Source organism: Periplaneta americana, chromosome 3 (assembly GCF_040183065.1).
Source record: "Periplaneta americana isolate PAMFEO1 chromosome 3, P.americana_PAMFEO1_priV1, whole genome shotgun sequence".
NCBI classification, from domain to species: domain Eukaryota; kingdom Metazoa; phylum Arthropoda; class Insecta; order Blattodea; family Blattidae; genus Periplaneta; species Periplaneta americana.
The window spans coordinates 159884344-159911925 of record NC_091119.1 but is presented as its reverse complement, the minus strand read 5'-3'; the positions used below and the strand labels follow the sequence as shown (position 1 = coordinate 159911925).

The window sequence follows — 27582 nt, the reverse complement described above, 5'->3', positions numbered from 1 at the left end:
TACAATAATTGGAATAATAATATTTTACTAGAGACGTAGAAAAAATAGGTTTGTTTTAATGAAATTTATTGATCACGTTTTATTTTCAATTCTGGTGCGATTATTATTGCTTAGGCCTACTTTTTTTTTCAAAGGATATGTTTTTAATTATAGCTGTTAATTTTGTCGTTACTTTTATTTGTTACTTTATTAGAGACGTAGAAAAAGTCTGTTACAATAAAATTTATTAATCACGTTTTATTTCCAATTCTGGTGTGATTATTATTGCTTAACCTCAACTACGTAAGCCTACACTACAAGTACCAGTACACGTACATAAGTTAATCCATTAATTCATATTTCCATTATCATTGTTGTAAAGGGAAATGCAAATTAATATTTATTGGTTTCATAGTTAATTATCGCTATAATCTTGAATGAGTGAAGCGATTATAGTAAATTTCAGTTCGTTTTGCACAAACAAAAATAATATTAACCTATTTCTTGCAGGTATCTTCGAGTTTATGGTGGAATTTAATATACTTCATTAAAATAATAAATTAACTTTATGCATTTAATATTTCAATAATGGAAGGAAGGTGTTAATTTTTCCAAAAGAACACAACGAAAGTGTAACATATTTTGTCGTCTACTAGGAGCTAGGAGAGAGATCTGCGATGATGAGGCGATAGTAGCGATCCTAGTGGTGGGCAACTATCCATGTTTGCATTTTTACTACATATTGAGCTTCGCGACTGTATATAGTAGACTGTGATACATTCCTAACACTTTAGTATTTTTAATATTCTCAAAGATGTTATTAACACGATAATGCAAGACCGCGCTCAGCTAACATGACTAAAGCAGTTATCCTGGAGTGTGTTTGGGTAGTAAATTCACATCCCCCATATTCTATCGATCTTGCGCCCTCAGATTTCCACCTTTTCCGTCTTCAATCCAACAAGAACTCCTTTGAAAATGAAAATGTTTTGCAAACTTGTCTTGACGACTATATTAACTCCAAACCAGTAGATTTTTTCAGATATGGAATCGAAAATCTACCACAACGTTGGCAAGATAATGTGGGAAAATATATTTATTACTGATTAATTTCTATAACTGAATAGTTACCCCGAAAAGAGATCTAACCTACAAACGCCAAATTGTTGAGGAAACGAAAAAAAACATTTTATTTTTATTTGAAGTTTTATATCTTAAACAAATCATACATACTTGTAGTATTCCATTCTATTTTAATACATTTGAGTCAAACCGTAGGGAAAATAATATATCGCTATTAAATATTAACAAATTAATGCAAAATTGAGCGGAAAAATGATCTATTCCTAAAGAATGGAAAAATCATCTACCCTACAACTAACTTAAAATGCTATAACTTAATAAGAAGTGTAAAGGCCGCTCCACCCATCCTTCATCATATGATAACGCAGAATTCCTGCACGAAAATATCATATGTACTTCGGTACTTCGCAATAATATGATATGCGTATATAATCACTTACTGATTTAAGACGGCGCTTATTCTGCCGAATCCCGGCCACTTAGTCACTTGCAATGAGTGCACCTCTGCACATAGTGTGTTGGACATTGTGCCACTGTCACACATCTATGACTCAGTGCATGAGGGTTGGCCACTAAAGGGAAACTAACAGGTGGAGCTTAAACTGGAAGGATTCAATTCGGTACCGGAATTGGAATCCGTTGTGATTTAGTGGATAGAGCGTCAGCACGTAGAGCTGAAACCCCGAGTTCGAATCCCGGTGCTGGAGAGAATTTTTCTCCGCTCCACCGATCCTTCATCATATGATAACGCAGAATTTCTGCACGGAAATATCATATGAACTTCGGTACATCGCAATAATATAGGGGAGAGTCGGGTAGTATCGGACCTCGGGTAATATCGGACAGTGAGTTTCTTTCATCTACCACACGATGATAGAACCTGATTGACATGGTTACGTTTCTGTGATGTCGCATAGAGAAACGTAACCATGTCATTCAGGTACTACCATATGGTGGTAGATGAAAGAAATGCTCTGTCTGATACTACCCGATGTCCGATACTACCAGACTCTCCCTTAATCAACAGTGTTCTTTAATGATTTATTATTATGAACAATAATCCTAGTGTATCAATCAATATGAACAGTGAATTTAATATAATGACAATAATAATAATAATAATAATAATAATAATAATAATAATAATAATAATAATAATATAAAGAAGTTTAAAACTGGGAGGTTTTAAATTTTTTTTAATACCGTCTTGATATTACTTACACTGAATATCGGTAGTTTAAGAGTCGGCCTGTGTAGAAGTTAGTCGCCACTCACTCAGTTCTCAATATATTGATGGTGTTCGATTCTGTTTTCAAGTAGAGTTTTACTTCTATCCCACGAGTCAATGAAGTGTCAGGTAACACCGAGTTTGTGACAAAGGTATCACCATTCAAGCTTGTCACACCCTAAAGAGACGGTGACAGATGAAGAGTGGTGGAGATTGGCGAGGGAAAACCGAAGCAATCAGGGAGAAACCGCAGCTTCTCCACTTTGTCAAGTATACAGCTCGCCCCGAGGCCGTGTAGGGCGTGAAGCATCACAGTGGCCACGTCTTCAGTTTGAATGCTTGTAAAATGAAACTCAGACTAGAATAATCGTTTGTTTCTCAATTCGTCTGCTCTACGATTGTAACATAATTTAATACGTTGAAAGTAAGATATCAATATGTTAAATAAATTACACATTCAAAGGTATAAAAATGAAGTAAATTTATTTATTTTATTTATTTATTCATTTTTTGTTGAACATAACAGGCAAAGCCCAATTACAATGTTCACGACTAACAAATCAATTTATAAAACAAAAAACAAGGAAAATGAAACATAAACTTATTAAAAACTGAAACAAAATAGAAATAAGAGAAAGAAAAAAAGGGAAATTGAAATAAGGTGTGAAAGTAGCTTCAAATTAACTAACAACAATATTCTGTAAAATAGGATAACAAATAATTCTGTATCTAGAGAAATTCATATTGAAAATATCAACATTAGGATGAGGATGTAATTTATTGTATAACTGTAACATTTGGAAAACTGGGGAATTTTTGTGGGATTCAGTATTTGTCCTTGGTATGTAAAATAAATTTCGAAATTTCGTTTTAAGCTTAGGTGCATATAATGTTATATAATAAAATAAAACAACACAGTCTAACTTATTGTTAATAATTTTATAAAGAAAGTTTAAAGATTGACAATTTCATCGAATTTGCAAACTAGTAAAATGGAAATGTTGAAGCATTGTAGCATAACTCTCATAAGTAGTATAATCATTATAAAGTCTGTAATATAACCATTTTATAAAAATGTATTTTTAATTTTGTTCTAGTAACAGAATATATTTGTTAGTAACTGGGTTCCAGATAACAGCAACATACTCTAATTTAGATCGATCAATGGAATTATACAAAATTATTATAGTTTTGACTTTAAATTTACAAGAATTTCTCATAACAAAACCTAAACTTTTATAGGACAAATTTATAATATTATTAATATGACTATGAAATGTAAAATAACTCCTAAATAATATACTTAAATCTTTATGTTCATTTTCTGTTGGTAAAACTTTTGCCTCTATTTTATATGAAAATTTAATTGTATTTTTCAATCTAGAAAAGGTCATATGTATATACACTTATTAATATTAAATAACAATTTATTATTAATACTCAAAACATGTAAATTTGTAATATCTGTTTGAAGTAGCTTACAATTCTTTATAAATTTAATATCATTGCAAATAATAAAATTTTAGAATGTTGTACACAATTCACAATATCATTAACAAATAATAAAAACAATAAGGGACCAAGATTGGAACCTTGAGGCACACCAGAATTTACTGCAAAGTCTTAGAAGTATGTCCATGAAAGTTCACAACTTGTACTCTTCCTTTCAAGTAAGATTTAATTAACAATAGCAATGAGAAAGAAAATCCAGATTGTTTCAATTTTAATAAAAGAATATCTACATTAATTTCTATTAACATTAATAGATATTTTTATTATTATCATCATTTATTACTATATGCTTAATTAAAATGGGTGGTATGCATAAAGTTGTAGTATTGCCTTTTACTTTAACTGTAGAAGATCCTTGAGGTAGAAGTATACACTTCGTTTTGAATTCATAAACCTGATACTACTACTACAAAGTATGTAGTACACGGCAGTAGTATAAACTATCAAGATTATATCGATTATCGACATTACTTCGGGTTTATCCGCAAAGATTAGTTAGTTTTCGCCTTCCATGCATTTATGTTAATTTTTGGTGGGGAAAATTGATTGGTGTCCTTAAAATTTAGTTAGTTTAACATGAAAATGTCCTGTTATGACGAAGTGGAAATTTTAAAGAGAGAGAAGGAGAAAAACTACTGTTTGTTAATCTTTTTATTTTTTTTTTATTTTACTAGGTTATTTTACGACGGTTTATCAACAGCTTAGGTTATTTAGCGTCTGAATGAAATGAAGGTGGTAATGCCGGTGAAATGATTCCGGGGTCGAGCACCGAAAATTACCCATATTGGGTTCAGGGAAAACCCCTGAAAAAACCTCAACCAGGTAACTTTCCCCGACTGGGAATCGAACCCGGGTCATCTGGTTTCGCGGCCAGACGCGCTAACCGTTACTCCACAAGTGTGGACTTTTGTTGATCTACTAAAAGAATACCCAGCATTATTAAACAAGATGCAAACTCCTGCCGCAAGAAGTGATGAAGAAAAAACCACCCAGGTTATGAAAGTTGAGGTGGAAGACTACAGCAGGAAAAAAAAAATTGACGAAAGCTAATTATGAAGAAAATAAATAACATAAAAAGTAAAATAAAGTCAAAATTAGACGGGCCCAAAATGTTATTCACTAAACTGACATATAACCTAAAATACTGTAGTCACGGAGTTTTTTCATGTAGGGAGGCCGAGACGTAGATGGGAAGATAATATTAAAATGGATTTGAGGGAGGTGTGATATGATGATAGAGACTGGATTAATCTTGCTCAGGATAGGGACCAATGGCGAGCTTATGTGAGGACGGAAATGAACCTCCGGGTTCCTAAAAAGCCACAGTAATTAAGTAAGTATTAAATATATTATTATAGCCTACATCATCAGAATCACTCTGCTAAAAATATATTATTTTTAATGATAACAAAAATCAACTAACAGATAGAATTCCAGATAAGTTATCTCAAAATCAACATTTGAATAGTCCATTAAAAAAATTGATCATACAACATTTGTAAAACCTATTCTTTTATAATCACGTCTTCGCTTGTAGGATTTTCTAGCGCGAATTTGCATGAACTACGAAAACCTTAGCAATATCATTCACTTCAACTTTATCTCATTTATCATTTTTGCATCTATTTTATTATATATTATTATTATTATTATTATTATTATTATTACTATTACTATTATTATTATTATTATTATTATTATTACTTTATTCGTATTATTTGTGGTTTTATACTACTTATCGTTATACAGTTATTTTTGTCAGATTAATAATTATGTAACTTCTAACGCTTGTAAGGTATAGAGCTGGCCTTCTGTGCTCGAGGTCACGGGTTCGACCCCGGCCCAAGTCGATGGCATTTAAGTGTGTTTAAATGCGACAGGCTCATGTCAGCAGATTTACTGGCATGTAAAAGAACTCCCGCGGGATAAAATTCTGGCACACCGGCGACGCTGATATAACCTCTGCAGTTGCGAGCGTCATTAAATAAACCATAATTTTTATTGATTCTGGTTCACGTTAACACTTTGTTTAAAACACTTAAAATTGTTAAACAGCACGTTAAAAGTGTTAGAATTTTTAAAAAAGGTTTAAAGACAGACGACCCGTTTCGACGCGATGCTGCGTCGTTTTCAGTATCTTACGAAGTACGTACATACATACATACATACATACATACATACATACATACATACATACATACATACATACATACATACATTAAATAATCTATACATTCAATTATTTAGAAAGGAAGCAAAACTGACTATATGAATAAGTTTGAACTGTTCTACATTATTTCCTATGAACGTTATAGGACATATTTACAATTAATATTATTTATTACTATCTGATTGATCACAATAGGTCTATATGAACGTATGTTAACATTCTCTCGCTTATAATTTTTTAACTATTTTATCAATTTTATTATTATTATTATTATTATTATTATTATTATTATTATTATTATTATTATATTGGTATAATTTTTTGTTATTATTTTCTAATATTTGTTATTATATAATTATTATTTTTGTCTGTATAATATTATGTAAGTCCTAACTTGTACCCTATTGGACTGCACCCGAGCACAAGCATGTCTTATTCGAGTAACTCAGTTTGTATCATAGGTCCAACATATAAATTAAAATTATGTATATGCATTTTTCCAACAATTACTTGTAAAGTAGTAATTTAATAACTGAACTCTCGTTGATAAGTCAACTCTTTAACAAGAACTCTCGTTACTAAATAAGAAATAGAAACTCACATTTCGATGCACCACTAATGAATAAAGCACGGATTTAATATTAAAATCTCGTAACTAAAGCAACGCTGTAAGAATATGTTGAACAACATTTTACTTTAGACAACATTTTCTTTGTATCGTCGAGTTCGGCCAGCACTGTGGCTCGGGTCTCGACATAGCTCAGATGGTAAGGGCACTCAGCTCGCCAAGCTGAGGGTCCTGGGTTCTATTCCCGGTGCCGGGACAAATTTTACTTTAGACAATAGTGAATAAAATAGCATTTTTTTTATTTTCGCAAAAAGTACGAAGGTCCTATAGTTTCTTTGTATCGTCGAGTTCGGCTAGAACTGTGGCTCGGATCTCGACATAGCTCAGATGGTAAGAGCACTCAGCTCGCCAAGCTGAGGGTCCTGGATTCTATTCCCGGTGCCGGGACAAATTTTTCTTCATTAATAAGTATCTATGTGATGACTACATAAAATCTTTGATTATACAATATTCAATAGAGAACGGCGAGGTCCTCTAATATGATTATATATATTAATCTTGTGTTGTTTAGATAAATACAAAAGAGCCGATACTTGAAAAGTGTACAAAGGGTTAGAGAGGTAAAAGTCTATAATATTAAGAATTTATTCATAACTATAAAATAAAAGTTTCGGCATCGAGATACACTTTCATTCTAACACTGACGTAATGCTGGAAGAAGTACAGTTACACTTCACTAAAGCGAAGGAGAATGGTTGCAGAGAAGAGGCAAGGAACTGAATATTCCATTACCGACATCTCACACAATCGTTTCGAAAGCTTCAGATCCTGGCTGAGATGTCAAAAGAGAACGCACCACTCTTTTGATCAGCGTAGACGTTCTCATACCACTTGATGGTAACTTCAGCTTCTCACTTGCCCGCATTCAAATTCTACTCGAGTACATCGCTTGTAAATTTCTTCGAATAAAATCAGATTGTGCTCTCTAGTATTGTACGATTATATACTCGAAAACCTAGGTCAACTTCACGAATATCTGTCTTTATTCCTTGTGTACAAATGGAGATTCGGAATTGAGTGCCGACCAATAGCTTTATAAAACCTTACACAGGGCGTAACTTAACATTTTTATAATAACTTACTCACAAAGTTCAAGATATATACACAGAGCGGGAGTGAAATAATCCTGCAGATTGAAAGGTATGATAGGGTAGCCTACACTTAAAGGAATATAAAGCTATATTACGTTTTGTAATTAAATGGACGGTTAATTAGGAAATTAACTTGGAAGTTTGAGCAGTCCGGCAACATCGCCGCTAACACAGTAATCTTTCTTCTACTAATAAATATGTAAGAGGTCAACGAACTCAGGTCTGTGTCTGTACGAGAGCCTCCCTCTCTCGCTACGCCGTTGCAATCTGTTCGCATCGTTCAGTGGCTTGAAAATAGTGGTTTTAAATTAAATTTACACCAAAACCGTTCACACTGTTAAATACGCCAGAGGGATAAACTTTTTATTAGATTTTATATCGCTATGGAGAAAACTCATGATTCTACTCGCAACAGTTACCGAATAAGAGAATGTTAAACATTCGGGGAAAAACTTTTTTTCTGAGAAAACTATGAACTCTCCACAAATATGGTATGGCACTTTTTTGTTACACACAACATGAACTATTCGCTCTGAAAATCTGCAGGTTTATTTCACTAGCTATATATTCTTTGAAAACCATACCCAGAGACGTTTGGAGAGCGTAATTAGTCAAAACCAATGTCCTCAATTCCACACCGGGACTCTCAGGGAAATTTTAGGATTTGAAAGAGAGATTGGTCTGCAGGAATGCAATGCCAAGCTACCGTCAAATAAAAGGTGCGAACATAACATGATGAGTCTTTCCACTGTAAAATAACTCGACTGCTAAGAAGAATCGGCTACAGATACCTGGAGAAAAATAAAATATCGTATGCAGTATTTGCGGACCTGAAAAAGGCTTTTGACAGAGTGGATTTAAACTTATGAGGATCCTGAAGAAAATTGACGTCAATTGCAAAACAGAGGAGGCTATTAAGCAATATTTGTATGAAACAATGAGTCAGTCAGGAATGAGAAGAAATTTCAGAGGGAAGTGCAATAGGAAGAGGAGTATGGCAAGAGCGTCCTTTATCACTAGGGGGCGGATGTTGATGAAAAGTCATCTTCTTAGTTTTCACATTAGGACGATGCCTATTAATATATAAATCCTTTCTATGTTAATATTAACGTAAAAAATAATTTCTTCTATTGCATTTTTTGACGTTTTGAATTAATAAGTCATGTTTATATTTTTTTCGGCATTTTTTGGTCTGAAGAACTTTTAGATCATTTGGAATGCATTTTACTTTCTTCTTTACCGATAGGTCTGTTAAATCTTTTTCTAAGCAAATAGAGCAGTGTAATTACCTACTGAATAAGTGAATAACAGTAAAGTTTGAGTTTTACAGTTTGGAACAGACTCTAAAGTCCATTTCTCATTCCACTGAAGGTTTCATTTCACACAACGGAAGTAATATAAAATGCTTGACAGCAGCTTAGTTTAATTGAGGGCTTTGACCGCTACTGTTCTTTTGTCGGTACGAGAGTGTCTTTAGAATTTATGTTTGGAAGGGAGGAAACTTTCACCATGTCCTGGACAGGACGTTGTGTCCTCAACATGGTTCGGAAGGAATGTCTACTATAGTATACTTTATTTTCTTTCATGGAGTGCAGTTTCGTAGAAAGGACTTTGCCGACAGACCTTCTACTGCCCCCTACTAATTGGTTGTCATAAATAAATGTCTTCCTTACTGTGACGGAAATCTTGTCTTCTCTTGTTAGTAACCAATCACAACCCTCGTTCAGAAGAATTGACAGTTGACCGTCAAATCCACGTGGAGGCAGAGTTGCCGCATCTTTTCGGAATTTCAAGAATCCCGTCAATTTCACTGCATAATTTCGAAGGTCGCCAGGATTGTGGCAACTGTGCAATGTTGGGACGAGGGGACAGGATGGAATTGTCAGAGTTGTTTGTATAGGAAGTCATAAATCTGTAAGTGGGTGTTCAAAGGAGCCACCGAACTGCACTCCTTGAAATAAAATAAGGTATAGACAGTAGACCATGTTTTTAACACAAAGATTGCAAGAATTTACGCTGCGCCCAGAATTTGTTTTGTCATTCACACTCTCTCATCTGGAAGATCTGGTAACAAAAGTGAAGCGAGGAAGGAGGAGGAGACGGCGAATGAAGGCACTGACATGGACCACCCCTGATTGAAACACATTGTAAACCCTCATTAAAATCTATACTGTTCCCTTAAAACCTTCATTTTGTTGCATGTTCTTTTCCTTTGCCTTAGCCAAATTCCAGGAAGTTGCCTCCTCCCCTAATGCAATACTCTCTTAAACTGACTGAACGTATTACGAATTAAATCAATAGATCTCCCAAAACACGCTATGAAATATTTCATATGATACAATTTTTTTCTCAAAAAGGAAGCAAAAACGAACAAAATTCCATTAAACTTTTTTGTTTGAAATATCTCAAAGAATGACCCCATGAAATGAATGACATTACTTATTAATTACATTATTAATTTTACTGTTTTTTCTGTACATACATACATACATACATACATACATACATACATACATACATACATACATTATAAAGGGTGCGTCAGAAAGAACGTATGGATTTCAAACTATCGATACGGAGCGAGGGAAGGGATAGAGTGAGGGGGACCACGACTGTTGGGTCAGCCAGAGAATGCAGTTTCAGTTGAGAACATGGTGTTGGTCTGGTGTACAACGTGCTTTCATAACACCAACTCGGAATACAATTTTGCGGTGGGTGGCTTCATTTCGTACCACAGGTTCAACATTAAAGAAGAAATCACCTGGACGAAACGGAGCGCGTGTACTCCTGCAAATGTGGAGACAGACACTAGGTTGTCCGGCCACCTCAAAGAACAGCCCGCAAACATGCTATTGCACTGAGATTGTCCGAGGTTACGGTGAGATCTCGCGCCCTGCGAGTTCTTTCTTTGGGACCATTTGAAGGCGTAAGTTTGTAAACATCGACCACATACACTGGACGAACTGAAGACGGCGATTCGTGAAGAAATCATGGCAATTCCACCAGCTATGTTTGTGAAAGTGATGGCGAACTTCAGAAAACGCCTCGATGCCTGTATTGAAAGCCAAGGACATCATATGGATGATGATGTATACCATAAATAAACTGCATGTATTGGTGAGTCTGTTGATAACAATAAATTTTTGATTTGATGAATCCTTACAATTTTCTTGCCGTGTGAAATCCATCCGTTCTTTCTGACGCAAAATTTGTATTTATGATTGCAGCACATGGTTTCCCAATAGAAACTACATCCATTCTGGTCCTTCTACAAACCCTAGGTGTTTGTAATGGGTATTCAGTTATACTCTGCATAGCATGCAGAATCTACGTAGAAAACTTCGGCCGGGAAACGTCGTGACGTGATACCAAGAGTTAAGACAAATATTTGTGGCAATATGCTTATGCTCTGAAATATCGCATTTCGTTGCCAGAGAACGTCAGAGTCGACTATAAAATGTCACTTTAAATAGGAAACTCAGTACACAGTGTATCCTATCCTATTCTTACAAGGATATTCTAGTTTATCTTTGAACCTTATACGGAAAAGTAGCGATCGATGTGTTCTGAAAACACAGATATAATTCTGACGTACGGTTCATAAGGTAGCAAAAAACACTATAGATACCTTTATGGGAAGAGTTATATCTAAATCTCGGATTTTTGGGTTCGAATAGGAAAGGCTGCAATAATTGTATAGAAAAATCCCTAAATGTAGGCCTATGCAACACAAAAAACTCTCGAGTGGTGATTTTGCCTAAAACTAGGTCCATTAAATATCGTATGTTCTAGTCTACGCTAAACGGGCCAAAAAATCCAAGATCTAGTTACATTGTACAGTAACATAGGTTCTTCAAGAAAAAGCTGTGATCATTTTTGCACCATAGAAACATACATCGCTCGAACTGAAGAAATGGGTCCTTCATACTAAAAAATGTCAAATTCCGATAAAAGATCGTTTTTGGTTTCATTTGTTCTCATTAAGTATTATTTATTCTAAGTTTTGGTTTCGGTGTCATATACTAGGCACAGTATTTCAGCTTACAATTATGTGAAAACTCACTTAACTTTAATTACATTTCTTACTTTTATACGAAATATAGTTTCTAATTGAAACAAATAGTACCATACATTAAATTACTTTCATGTTTGTCGAAATATTGCGACTTCAAATCCCGTCAACGACGGCGTGAGTGGAATGAATGATACAGATTTTTTTCCAGCTGATGTGCATACAAGTCTTCGGTGATCTGGTGGTTACCATGAATGCCAATGAATCCGAGGTTAGAAGATTCCAAAACACGTCTACGGCCAAGGTTTCTTAAAGTCGTTAAAAAAATTCTCCTTTTCTACTTTTACTCGTTTATGTATCGACCCGGCGTCAAGAACTGATTTAGTATTTAGCGTCGATTGAATTTGTGTTAGCGAGATGAAGCCGATGATTCACCTTGTTACTATCTGCCGTTCAACCTAGATTTGGAGGAAAAAAAAATCCAACTATGCAATCGACCAAAGCGAGAATCGAACATTCGCTCATGAGTATCTTCGAATCAGCTGGCAGATGCTTCCATCGTCTGAGTTTCGCCGGTTTTTGTCTTTTGAAAGGGGAGTTAAGCTCGAAGGTTCTTAACGTGTTCTACAGTATATGAATGAAAGCATTTTCCGAAATGGGAGAAATCCAGAAAACATATTAACTTGCGATCCATTTATCGCAGGAAACCAAATTAGGGTAACACAACGTGCATGTAGATGTTCGTGTAACCCTGCAATTCATTCCGACGTGTTGCGTAAACTATTTTTATCAAGCAGACTTTAACGAATTAGAATTTGTCTAGGACAGCGTTTCTCAAACTTTTTTGAAGTAGGGATCACTTTTCTAAGTCAGAACAGTTCCGCGGACTACCCCTTTTCGGAAGCAAATTTGTCATTTTTGTAGCATATTTTAATACCAGTACACTTATATTTTAAAATAGAATTAAGTAATTAAAATTAATTTAATTGAATTAATTTTATATTAGTATTAACTAATTAAGCTAATGTCAATAGAAGAAAATTCATTTTTGTTTCTTTAATAATTCAACGCTATTAGAGTTTGGATAATCTTTAACTTATTAACTAAAAAAGAAATAAATAAATTTTGGTACTCAGATTAATGAGATGGATAAGCCTGCCGATTCTTGCACAATTGTTCTATATTTGGACGTATGCTGGTAAGCTTAAGTCGGAGATCGTCACATACAGTACATCGAGTCGATTTCGGTAGCCTACTTTGTTTTTATTAGAGTTAGTGATGAAAACCCTTTCTCACACAGATACGTAGAAGCAAAGTGAATTATAATCTCTAAAGCACCATTGTACAGTTCACTATATTCTCCTTTCACTTTTGATGAGGTCCAGAAATTAACCATATCTTCCGCTTGGAATTTCATTTTAAGTCCGGTTCCATTCGAGAGTTCTCTTTCACTCAATGAAAGTTTGTTAGTTTCAATATCGCAATGAAAGGGATCACGAACTCATGAAAATTGGTCATATTTACTTGGAAAATAAGTTTCTCAGAGTTGTATTATTGGTGTACGACATAGAGTAGGTGACAATTTCAATGTGCAGACTGGGTGTCGGCAAAACTATTACGAAAGTCATAAATTCACGATAAAGTTCGGTCCTTTGTTATGAATTTGGGTGGTCCCTGGTTGGGTTACAGACGCTGCGTCAGATGTGCGGGGAAAAGATGGCGAGAAACACCACATTCATAGTGCTTTAAATCCCTCTTTTATTGTGAGAGTAGAATTGGAAGACGGTAGACGGATAGGGTAATAAATTTCATAAAATGTCACCACTGGCAGAAAAAGTGAAAGGCGATTGCCATGTGTCATTTCCATACTCTGTGATTTTTAACTATAGAGTGACACGCAATTCGTTTGAATTTATTTTTTTTCTTCTGCCTGTTTGGAGGACCACAAGGGCAGACCTCGAGGACCACAGGTGGTCCGCGGACCATAGTTTGAGAAACGCTGGTCTAGGACATTGTGAAAACCGAGTCGCAAAGTAAAGGTTATATTGTTATACAGGGTGGAAGTGATATAACTGTGCAGATTGAAAGGGACAACAGAATAAATTAAAATAAATAAAAATTCTATTATGCGTTTTGTAATTATGTGCATGGTTAATTAGAAAATTAGGCTGAAAATCTGTAAAGTTTTGCAACAGCGCGTCGTAACCTGACGTACGAAAACACACGCAATTGGTCTGAACAGCAAACTTGCGTCCCTTAGTCATTCTAGTACGGTTGCCGGATTTCCTAATGGTAGAAAATTCTGCGTTTAATTTTCTGCCGAGTGTCGTTTATATTTGAACCGTTCAGAGCAAAAGTGGTGTAAGTCAAAATTGGGTAATGAGGTTTAAAGTAAAAATTCTGTAAAAATACAGCGCAAAGTAGTAATTAATATGTCCTTTGTCCTATTCATCGACCACTAATAGTTTAAATAGATTTAATATTAATTGCTACTTTGCGATGTATTTTACAGGATGTTTACTTTAACCCTCACTACCCATTTTACTTACACCACTTCTGCTATGAACGGCTCTTTTGTTACTGTTGCTCCAAGATATTTGAATTTTTCCACCTCTTCGAAGGATAAATTTCGAATTTATATATTTTCATTTGGTACAATATTCTAGTCACGAGACATAATCATATACGTTGGATTTTCTTCCAAATCTATCGCTTTACTTGCTTCAAGTAAAATATTTGTGCTTTCCCTAATCTTTTGTGGATTTTATCGTAATATATTCATGCCATCCGCATACACAAGCAGCTGATGTAACCCGTTCAATGTACTAAGTGTACACCTAACTTTCATTGAAGGTAACAAAATTTGTGTAGTTATTAGAATAAGCTGTTAAAATCTGCACAGTTATATCACTTCCATTCGGTACAGAACTTTCACAAACAATTCTATGTAATTTAGTGGGATTGTGGCCTACCTTGTTATTGTTGTTGTTATTGTTGCTCGTCGCTGCGGCGCCGGTCTCCAGGCTGCACTTGCTGGCCCGACTCCGGACCGAGCCTGTGGACGACAAGGCCAGCATCTCCACGGACGCCGAGCTAGCCTCCTCGGTGGACTCCGTCCTCAGGGCCGTGGGGCCGCTGGACGTCCTCAGCTTGCGAAGGATCCTGGCGGGGTTGCTGCTCCGGGCGCCCGTGCTGGCGGCGGAGGGGGGCGCCGAGGCGCCGTAGGGGTCCGTGCCGACGCTGCTCGCGGCGTTCTGCGCCAGCATGGTGCTCGCTGAGCTGCTGCCGGCGCCAAGGCCGGACCAGCAGTCGCTCAGCATCTGGTCCTGCAGGCGCGCGAGCAGGCAAGAGGGCGCCAGGTCCGCGGCTCGCACCCCGGCGCGGTTCTTCAAAGATATCTGAGCGCCCCTCTCCACCAGGTCCAGCACGCACTCCCAGGGCACCGTCGCCTGGCACACGGCTAGATGCAGCGCCGTGTTCCCGTGTCCATCCTGGACAAACACACAACCCTGAGCTAAGTGCGCAGCCCTGGTACCGGATCATAGCCACAACTAAAGTTGGTATACCGCTCCGTCGATATAGCAGAAAACAGGAGAACGTGTCTGTTGTTGTGGTGAGAATCCAAGCTCCCGCATACCGGTAAGGTATCATGTCACGAAACGTTCACGTCTGAATATTTTTGACAAAGTAAATATCATTCAACGCCTTGAAAATGATGCAAAGATTAAGGATATTAAGGTAACATTTACTTATTCATTCATTCATTCATTCATTCATTCATTCATTCATTCATTCATTTATCTATTTATTCAAACAGTCACTCATTCACATACTCACTCACTTATTCACTTGGTCTACGTATTTATACATTTGTTTATATGTTTATTTATTTACTTATGTATTTATGTTTGTGTTTATTTGTTTATTTACTTGTCTATGAATTTATTTACTATTGTATTTTATAGATAAATGTATTCTAGAAAATAAAATTAATTTGTATTAACGTTGTCTCAAATTCACTTTTTATAATGAATTAACAACTCTTAAATACCCATCCCCGTATGATCGATGTTTTTCTGTTGATAAAATATTCCTCGACTTTCATGTTCTACCGCTTGCCGATTGCAAGGGACTTGATCCGCGTGTTGTATCTAAGTAGATGAACCAGCTCCTTATTGACAGTGAGAGCCAAATATCTCTCTCATTGCTTATTAAAAGGAAATAAAATTGATTAACGATTACGTAATTCCTACGCGATAATCTAGTGGTTACCATGCCTTGAACTGCAACCGAGGTTTCCGTCTCTTTATTCATTAATAGTTTTATGCCCAAGGGTAAGTCTTTCACTGCAAATCTAGCATTGTAGAATGTTTCCTATTTTCCGCCTCCCTTTTAGTCTCCGCATACGATCCATATATCTTAATGTTATCTATAATCGGATATGTTCTTGTGCCCTGAATTTTCTTCCGTTCACCATTGCTTCTAGTGCATCCTTCAGCAGGTCTTAGCCAGTGACCCAGCCTATTTCTTTACTTCTTTCTTCATTAGTTTCAGCATCATTTTTCTTCTCCACTCTTTCTAGCACAACTTCATTTCTTATTCTGTCTGTTCACTTCACACGCTCCATTCTTCTCCATATCCACATTTCAAATGCTTCTACTCGTTTCTCTTCACTTTGTCGTAATGTCCATATCTCTGTCCACACCTGTGGAGTAACGGTTAGCGCGTCTGACTGCGAAAACAAGTGACCCGGGTTCGATTTCCGGTGGGGGCAAGTTACCTGGTTGAGGTTTTTTCCGGGGTTTTTCCTCAACTCAATATGAGCAAATGCTGGGTAACTTTCGGTGTTGGACCTCGGACTTATTTCACCGGCATTATCACCTTCATCTCATTCAGATGCTGAATAACCTAAGATGTTGATAAAGCGTCGTAAAATAACCTATTAAAATAAAATAAATCCATGTTTCTTCCCCATAACATGTCACTTGAGTGTAAGAGAAGGCCCTAAGGCCTTAACTCTGCCAGGTTAAATGAAGTCATCATTATTATTATTATTATTATTATTATTATTATTATTATTATTATTATTATTATTATTGTTATTATTATTATTGTTATTATTATTATTATTATTATTATTATTATTATTATTATTATTATTATTTCGCACGAAGCACTTGATTACTCTCTTCCTTACTTGTTTTTCTTACTTGATCTAGGGTACCATCACCACCTCTGCTAACATCGTCATATCATCAGCAAATCTTATGCAATTAGTTCTTTTTCCTGCTACTACCACCCTCCCATGTTTTTAAAACACTTCTTCGCTAAATTCTTGCGTCTCCCAACAACAAGAAAATCTTAGCATGGTCTTCCTTAGAGAATAAGTGAAACTCAAATATTCATTTCCTTGATTTAGTGAACGCAAAAATCCTTTAATGATAAGGTTACAGGGAAAATTTACAAGCTACTTACATCTACATTTTCAAACGCAAATGCAGATATAAAAACTGACTATCGATATGCCATGTGACCGTGTATCCGATGCGCACAAACCAGTCTGACTAAAGCCTATTACAGCATTTTCGATCTCATAAATTATAAATGAAGCGAAAAAATAGTTTCACTAAATGCAGAGATACGACTATGGTTATGATTAACTTACAAACAGATTCTGAAATGAAGGAAGTCTGTATTAGAAGAAAATGAAAAGGTTTAACTTGTTTCAATGTTTATATTCAAATTTTCAGTAACTAACATACATTTTAGTAGCGTTGACGATGAATGTATGGAAGTGAACTGTGACAAAATAACATTTGTATAACGTAATGGCACGGTGTAATGTTCACAAGCTGCCCTCACAGTTACAGCAAATGTGGAAGCTACAGCCGCATGTTGATATATCAGCAATGCAATGAAAATTAATGAGTGCTGTAGATAATACAGATTCATAAAATTGCTAATTGCTAGAGCTAGTTTGTCATTTATGTATGTTTGAATGGAATGACGTAATTAGTTCAGGTGATGTGTGGCATACAGCGGACTCCTCGTTCTGGCTTTCCTCTCAACAGCCACGACACTTCAGAGGTTTAAAATAATAATCATCACTCTCACTCTTGTAATTATGACGCCCGCATTCAACTGACATCACTATCACTGCATTTACAATTACTGCATCAGTGATGAAGTAAAATATAGCGAAAATATAAGTAATAAATGTAATAACACAAATATAAATAGTTTCCAGCTATTCCCAACGTAGGACACATAGGATACTGAAGAACATCATATTCATATCGGAAACTAATAACGCAAAAATAATCCATTTTAACACAGCAACTGAACTGTGTTAGTATTAGTAGTAGTACTAGTAGTAATGGAAATTGTAATACTGAGTAGTAGGGATAATAGATGTGTTGGAGCAGTAATAAAAATAATCCAGGAAATAATACAAAGTATTATTTAGTAGTACCGATATTAAACAGTAAAGCAGAAGTAACGAAAAACGATAACTACTGAATTGATAGCAATTGCAGTAGCAGTAGTAGTAACACAACTTCTAAAAGTAAGTTGTAGAAATGGTAGTCGTAGTAATACAACTAGTAGTAGTGAAGTAGAAATAGAAGTGATAATAGTATAAATAGTAGTAATGATATTAATGGAACTGGTACTGGTAGTAATAGAAATAGCAGTAGTGATACCGGTGGAATTGCTACTGGTAGTAGGCCTAGTAGAAATAACAGTAGTGATATCAGTGGAACTGATACTACTATTCATAACAAAAATGGTAGTAGTGGTATCAGTAAAACTGATAGAAGCGGCAGCAACAGATATGGTAGTGGTAACAGCAGTAGTAGAAGTGATAGCAACAGAACTAGTACTGTTGTGAGCAAAAGTATTAGAAGTGGTAACAACAGAACTGGTATTGAAATCAGTAGAACTGATAGAAGTGACAGGAACAGGATTAGTAATGGTATCAATACAAGTGGTGGAAGTGGCAGGAATAGAACTAGTAATGATATCAACAGAGCTGGAGAAATAGTACCAATAGAACTAGTGGAAGTGGTAGAAATAGAACTAGTAGTGGTAACAGTAGACTTGGTAGAAGTGGTAGCAATAGAATTAGTATTGGTGTCAGTAGAACTAGCAAAAATGGTAGCAATAGAACTGTAAGTGATATCAGTAGAACTACTGTAGGCCTAACAGAACTAATAGTGTTATCAGCAGATCTAGCAGTGGTATCAGTAGAACTAGTATAAGTGGTAGCAATAGAGCTAGTAGTGGTGTCAGTAGAACTGGAGAGGTGTTAGCAACAGAACTAGTAAAACTAATGGAAGTGATAGGAATAGAATTAGTAGCGGAATCAGTTGAACTGATAGTTGTAGCAATAGAAGTAGTAGTGGTATCATTGGAAGTGTTACAAATTGTAGCAAAGAACTAGTGATATCAGTAGAACTAGTGCAACAGAACTAATAGTGATATCAGGAGTAATGGTGTCAGTATAACTAGTAAAAGTGGCAGCAATATAACTGGCGGTACCAGTAGAACTGTTTAATATTAGCAACATAAGTTATTTTTTATGTTTTCTGAAGCAAAATAACTTAAATCGTCTCTACAAAGGAAATTGTTTTATCATCTTATTTTTCTCCTAAAACTGAAAACGACATACCGGGAGATATAATTTATATTAGAAACGGAATTTTATTTTCAAATGAGCAGAAATTAGTAGCTAATATTAGTGGCAAAAGAATTTTTGGTTGTGGAAATAGTATACAATAATTGTAACTGGTAACAAAGGGCATTAATGGAAGAGATAACAATAGAGTTGAATGCTGTGGTTTTAGTAGTAATAGTAGCAATATAACTGACAGTGGCAGTAGTAGGAAAATTTTAATAATAACAGCAGAAATAGTTGTAGTGATAGCAGTATAAATGATATTAGTGCAAACACTAGAATTGGTAATAGTGATAGCAGAATGGGTATATGGCGATAGTGGTAATAGCAGAACTGAAAAATGGTAGCAGTAGAAGTGCTGACAGTAGTAGCAATAGAAATAGCGGTACCAGTAGAACTCGTTAATATCAACAGCAAAATAACTTAAATCGTCTTTACTAAAGAAATAGTTTTATCATCTTCTTTTTCTCCTAAAATTGGAAAGAACATACCGGGAGATATAATTTATATTGGAAACGAATTTTATTTTCAAATGAGCAGAAATTAGTAGTTAATATTAGTGGCAACAGAATTTTCGGTTGTGCAAATAGTATACAATAATTGTAACTGGTAACAAAGGACATTAATGGAAGAGAAAACAATTGAGTTGAATGATGTGGTTTTAGTAGTAATAGTAGCAATATAACTGATAGTGGTGGTAGCAGAAATAGTTGTAGTGATAGCAGTATAAATGATATCAGTGCAAACACTATAGATATATGGCGGTAGTGGTAACAGAAGAAGTGAAAAATGGTAGCAGTGGAAGTGCTGACAGTCTTAACAGTACTTACTTACTGGCTTTTAAGGAACCCGGAGGTTCATTACCGCCCTCACATAAGCCCGCCATTGGTCCCTATCCTGAGCAAGATTAATCCAGTCTCTATCATCACATCCCACCTCCCTCACCATTTTAATATTATTTTCCCGGCCTCCCAAAGGTCTTTTCCCCTCTGGCCTCCCAACTAACAGTCTATATGCATTTCTGGATTCGCCCATACGGGTAATAATAACATCGGTAATAGTGGTAGCAGCAGAACTATTAGTAGTGGTGGCAGAACTGGTATGGCGGTAGTAGTAATAGCAAGATTGAAAAATGATAACAGTAGAAGTGCTGACAGTTGTGAGAGTACAGTTTTTTTTAGTGAGGGCAATAATAACAACGGTAAAAGCGGTAGTAGCAAAATGATAGTAGTGGTATTACATAATCTTGTCCTTCCCATGATAAAATTGTTATGTCGCCTTCACTTTAGGATTCAAATGTTCTGTTCGTATAATAAAGTGCTCTAAATTCATTTCTGCAGTATTTAATCTTGTAAAATTTTATTTCCAAAGTGCCCAAATTTGATTTACCATGCAACAAAGTTGGAACTGCTAAAGTGAAGTAAACTTAGTCTTGTTCTACTTTGAACCTAGTTAGGTTTCAATTTTTTCGGTACGGTATTCAATTTAATTTTGCTTGAAGATCTCCATCCTCATGATAATTGAGATCCAAGTTAGTTGAATCTATTTACTTGTTCTAATATTGCATCCTACAACACTGACAACTTATTGTTTTAAAATAATACGCAAACATTTGTTTGCATAATTCTTTCAAACCCACAGAATTTCATCGTGCAACTGTTTTTCAGTGAACTGAACATCGTTGTTTGACAAACGTGTGTGGAATATGTAAATCTGGCTTTCAGGTAAACAGAAAATATGCACTCAATGTTGGGTCTCTGGCGTCTTATCAACCCCTTGAGGTATGTGGAAGTAAAGGGAATAATTGAGCCGGAGTCTAGTAGAGTTCCTGGGTAGCTCAGTCGGTAGAGCGTTGGCGCGCTCAGCCAGAGGTCTCGGGTTCGATGCCCGGCCCCGGAACAATTTTTCCCTTGAAATTATTCAATTCCATGGAATATATTCGCCATACAAAATAAAACAAAATTCCCATAAAATTATTTCTTCATAAGATTTGGATTTTCCAGTTGAACCGAATGACGTGTTGATTGATTCAAATTATGTTATCAAAGCTGCAGGCTAGTGTGAAACAGCATATGTATTTGTAACTTTTATATGCACGTGACAATATTCACAGACACTCCTGAATTTTTTAAATAGGTGAATGGTTGTGGACAGTGTGAATGTGTATATGTAATCACATGATCGACATTTAAAGCAACTTTTTATCAACTGTGATTTTACAGGCCAAAGAATTGAAAGTTCTGATTGGCAACATATGTAATATTTTGTTAATGATAATATAATTAATTAAACCTCTACTTAATTCAGACAATTAAAAATGTAACATGTCGGTAATTATTAATTTAACGGAGAGGTACACCACTGGCTTGCAAAAATTTTGTGAAACTCATTTTCTTTTATCTCAGCTACAATAGATAGTCGCTCACAACACCATGTCACACTCTCCATTCCTAAACACAGAACATCTTCCTACTCTTCATCTTTCACCGTCTCTGCAGCTCATCTCTGGAACTCTCTACCACAACATATCAGAGACTGTAGGGCATTATCTAGTTTCAAAAATAAACTAAACTTGCAATTTTTCCAATTCAGATTCCTTTCACTTATAAGCCCTTTTCTCTGTTATAGTTTTGTAAACATATATGTTTGTTTTTCTTCCTTTTCTGTTCTCTTGAGCGGCTGATGAATTTTTTATCGTACCCTTTTTATTGTTGATTCTATTTAAATTTCGTATTTTTGTTTTTCATTACTTTATTACATTCCATTTATTGCATCCTTCCTTACGTTTTTCCCTGTTAACTCTCTGTACATACTGAGTTACTTTTATTATATTCCAATCTTTAGATCTGTATCTTATTTTCTTTTTTCTACTATGGTATTATTTTCATATTGTTTAGTGTCGACTTTGTTATGTAATTATTTTTGTAATATGTTAGTATCCGTCGCCCTCGGTAGCGTAGTTGGTATAGCTGGCCTTCTATGCTCGAGGTTGCGGGTTCGATCCCGGCCGAGGTCGATGGCATTTGTGTTTAAATGCGACAGACTCATGTCAGTAGATTTACTGGCATGTAAAAGAACTCCTGTGGGACAAAATTCCGGCACACCGGCTACGCTGATATAACCTCTGCAGTTGCGAGTGTCGTTGAATAAACCATAATTTGTAATTTTTTGTTAGTATCCTGTTTTTTTTAACTTTTTGTTAAATTTTCACCCCTTGTATACTTTGTCACTTGGTAGAGTGTAAGAGAAGGCCCTATGACCTTAACTCTGCCAATATATAATTTATATTACATAATTTAATTGCAGCTGTAATTATAATTTTAGTTCCCGTTTTATTTTCTATATTCCCCTTATATTAATATATTATATTATATAATTTCACGTAGTTTTAATTTTAGTTCCTATTTTATTTTATTTTGTATATTCTCTTATAGGCCTATTAATAATATCTGAACTGCTACCGAACACGCGCGCTGCTCATTCGGTCCTCAAATTTTGTTAATATTACTGTATCTTCTTTTTTTATATTCATGTATTATTTTATGTATATTTCTATTGTGGTAATTATATTCTATATTCGTACATTTAAATTTAAATAATATATAAATAAATGTTAGAATCTACATACAAACACACATTCTATATTAGAGAGAGAACTATAGGTAGCGTTAGTGAGTTTGTTATCGAAAGAAATCTGAATATATCTCATTCAACAGCGATTCTTCTAGAATATAAACTCCGTGGCAAAATAATAAAAGGGTCTATTGTCAGTCCAAGATGTGAGGTTTAATGCTGGAGTCGTTTCGTGTTAAAAGAAAATAGAACGAGATGGGATCGAGTTAGTTGGTAGCGTTGATTGAATTTGTGCTTCTCAATAGAAGTAAAACTAAACAGCTCACCTATCAGGAATCGATTTCAATCTGCAAGAGCGTTACCCCGGGCATTACGCAAGAACTCAGGTAGTAACTGGCACTGGTCCTTTATTTAGCTTATGACGCCCATTATCCAGTCGCTAGTTTCGTCTTTACTGTTCCCAAAGATCAGGTGAGAGATATTTAAAGGAGAAGTAGAGCTGTACAAGCATTTCCTCGGCTCACATTCTGATAAAATGTTCACAGGCAGACACTTAATGTGTTCAAATAGTAAAGGGGGTCGTACTGCCTGTTAATGATACTTGTAGTTTGCATTCTAAATACGTAAATCTATGTATGTATATTTATTGCCATCAAAGTTATGTACAATTTCTATACCATTCTTTAACGGTGGTCCTGTTACATTTCTGTTTGACAAGAAACCACCATTAGGGGAGAGTCGGGTAGTATCGGGCATCGGGTAATATCGGACAGTGAGTTTCTTTCATCAACCACAAGATGATAGTACCTGATTGACATGATTACGTTTCTGTGATGTCGCAAAGAGAAACGTAACCATGTCATTCAGGTACTACCATATGGTGGTGGATGAAAGAAACGCACTGTCCGATATTACCCGATGTCCGATACTACCCGACTCTCCCCTAACTAAATTTTACCATTAATAACTATTATTACATTTTCAATTTTTAATTTTAACAAAATTGGAATTAAATATGATGTGAAAAACAATAAAGAAAAAACTAAAATTATGGCCTTCTGCGGAAAATACCTTGTGCCTAGCAAAATGTGTTTAGATTAAAAAATATTAGAAAGGATAAATTATTTTACAATCTCGGATACACATTATCTTTTTCCGATGAAGTAAGAAAATTTCTAAATACACCAAAACAATGGGAATAATTAACACCATTATGAAACCTTCCCTAGTACAAAGGCATACTCGAATTCGCCTTTACAAGATCTTGGCGAGACCTGTACTTTGTTACTGCAGTGAGGCATGGACATTGAGGAAGAAAGACAAAAGCAGAATAACGGCTAATGAAATGACATTATATACAGCGGGATATACGAAATGGAATCACAAACGCAATGAAGATGTAATGGAAGAATTACAACTAGAACCTATAATTAATCACGTAAAACATTATCAGAACAACTGGATAAATCATCTGCATCGCATGCATAGAGATAGAATCCCAAAAGTCATGCTCCACTATCGTCCAAACGGGAAGAGATCTCTCGGTCGTCCAAAGAAACGCTGGATTGAAAATTCAACTGTGAGATCGTAACAGGCCATTTGGCCTAATACTTGAAGGGAAGAAGAAGAAGAAGAAGAAGAAGAAGAAGAAGACTACATATTCCACACTACTTACATCATCTAGTTATTTTTTTAACAAAAACTCTTTCCTTTTAATTACCTACTATTTCTTATATACATATGTTTACACATTAGTTTTCCTTCCTATCTTTTCTTTATTATATACAAAAAATTTCCGAATTTCCTCAATTTTCTTCCGTTTACTATTCTACACAATTTCCTATATACTATTTCTACATTTAGTTTTAGTAATGGCTCCTGAATAAACATGTTTCTTATTCTTTCATTTTCTGGCAAGATAGCAGAATGTGTAACGCGTCTGCTTTTCTATTACATAAAGGACATATATCTTTTCCTTCGTCTCCTCTTCTATTGTTTAACCTCCAAATTCCCAATCTCCACCACGCTAGTCCCTTCTTTTCTTCCCCGTTGTTAACTTTTGATATATAGTTTTTCTTATAACTATTATTATAACTTATAACTTGTGCCAGGGCCGTCAAGAATCGCATTTCACTTTTGTTAAAACAAATTTTCTTATTTATTAACACATGACGTAGTTTTAGGCAAAATCCTGGAACTTAATGAGACTTGAGCCTATACATACTATAACTATGTTTTCATGGGGTATTCAAACAGATTTTTAATACGGTTAACGTACTGAATATCCCCTCCGATCCCTGTTTTCAATGCAATTTTCGATGCGAATTGAAAACGATTTGAATACAGAAGCTGAAGTTTAGAAAATAGTTATGTTTGATAACATTTCATAGATATGTTAATATATTGGTCATCCTGTAGGCCTTGGCTATGGACAACGTTGCGTTTTCTAAATGAGGCACATGAAAACTTAATATGAATCCTATAGATTCAAAATACCCTATACCCACTTTCACAAATTAAAGGATTTTGACAGTAACTGGTGGTAAATAGAGGGCATTTTCAACCTAACAGTGACTTTTAACAAACTTTTTGCTTTAAATTCAGTGTCTTTTTTAATTTAAACTATATAAAACATTAGAATTCATATGATGAAGGATGAGTGGAACAGAGAAAAATTCTCTCCGGCACCGGAATTTGAACCCAGGTTTTCAGCTCTACATGCTCACGCTCTATCCATTAAGCTACACCGGATTCCCATCCCGATGTCGGATTGAATCCTCTCAGTTTAAGTTCCACCTCTTGGGTTCCCTCTAGTGGCCTACCCTCATGCACTGCGTCATAGATGTATGACAGTGGCACAATATCCATACATGTGCAGAGGTGCACTCATTATGAGTGACTAAGTGGCCGGGATCCGACGGATTAAACGCCGTCTTACATCACTAAGTGATTATTTTTCGCTTATCATATATTATTACGATGTACCGAGGTGCATATGATATTTCCGTGCAGAAATTCTGCGTCATCATATGATATGAGAGAGGGAACTCAAGAGCTGGAACTTAAACTGAGAGGATTCAATCCGACATCGGGATGGGAATCCGGTGTAGCTTAGTGGATAGAACGTCAGCACGTAGAGCTGAAAACACAGATTCAAATCCCTGTGCTAGAGAGAATTTTTCTCTGTTGCACTCGTCCTTCATCATATGATGACGCACAATTTCTGCACGGAAATACCATATGTACTTCGTAATAATATATTAGAATTCATTCTTTGAAAGCAATATGTGGGCATAACTCAATTATGACCAAATGGTCTTTAGGGGGTTTTGAATCTAGAGGATTCATATGTTCGCTATTAATGTAGAATGATAACAATGGCTTTTATGAAAATATAAAATATTGTGTCTTATACGAGTAACACCACTTTCCAACATACAATATTGCGCTCTATTTTGGTAAAACAGATGACAGTTCAAACAAATGACGATCGTTCATGCGCTTGGCGTATTGAATTCGTTTTGAGTACGATACCCGTTTTCATGGAACTCCATCCATATTGAATTATGATCCGAACCTACTTTTTAAATGCATCGACCTTGAAACTGAGATCGTTTTGAATCCCCGTTTTCATGAAGGTTTCAATACGGTAACAGTATTCAAATCGATTTGAACACTCCATGAAAATGTAAGTAGTAATTTGTTGTGTAATTTTACATAGTCACAAAGAAACAAACTCTGGAACATCATATAATAATAATAATAATAATAATAATAATAATAATAATAATAATAATAATAATAATAATAATAATAATATATTTATTTAATCTGGCAGAGCTAAGGCCAGTAGACCTTCTCTTCCGCCCAGCCAGACTCTAATTCTAATTGAATACAATTGGTTAGGCCTACATAGTTATTACATTAATATCTAGGCCATAAAACAACATGAAAGTAAATAATGAAAGTTGGATAAGTAATGTTAGTGTGCCAATAATAAACATTGGTAAGAAATGGTGGTAACAATAATAATAATAATAATAATAATAATAATAATAATAATTATAATATTAATAATAATAATGAGATAATTTAAATATTTATTCTTTGAGATATATATATATATATATATATATATATATTATATAAAAGTAATGAATAAACTAATCAAAACAATATTACAGTACAAAGCAAAGTTACCTAGGTGCCGTATCTGTTTTAAGTGTAACTAATATTACATAACAAAACTCTTATCGCATTATGATTTTAAGTCTTTTTTTTTTACACGAAATAAATTTCATATTGTGTATCTTATATTAACAGACAGTCAATTTAATAAACTAGTCCGCAAACAAACTTCAAATGATATGTACATTTTTTAAGACACAGTAATAAAAGTAAATAGGTGTATTATATTCAAATTTTTTGTGCATGTGTAATATCTCCAGTATAATACAACTAGCACAAAATAGCAACAATATTGAATCATATAATATACATCCATATCCAAAATTATTTACTTTTTATTACTTTGTTTACATTTTGCGAATATACAAAATAAACTTTAATTCAATTTTGAAATTAAATTAAACAATTGAGTAACGGACAGACTAGAAATTAGCAACAAAACT

The 27582-nt window shown here is 35.0% G+C and overlaps 1 protein-coding gene across 1 annotated transcript in view; it reads right to left on the bottom strand.

The window, feature by feature from the left end:
* Positions 1-27582, bottom strand: part of LOC138697067 (uncharacterized) — a 175879-nt gene that overhangs the window by 131864 nt on the left and 16433 nt on the right. The window contains exon 3 of the mRNA XM_069822662.1: positions 14676-15194. Coding sequence (XP_069678763.1) covers positions 14676-15194 — 519 coding nt within the window. The remainder of the gene's footprint in view (positions 1-14675; positions 15195-27582) is intronic.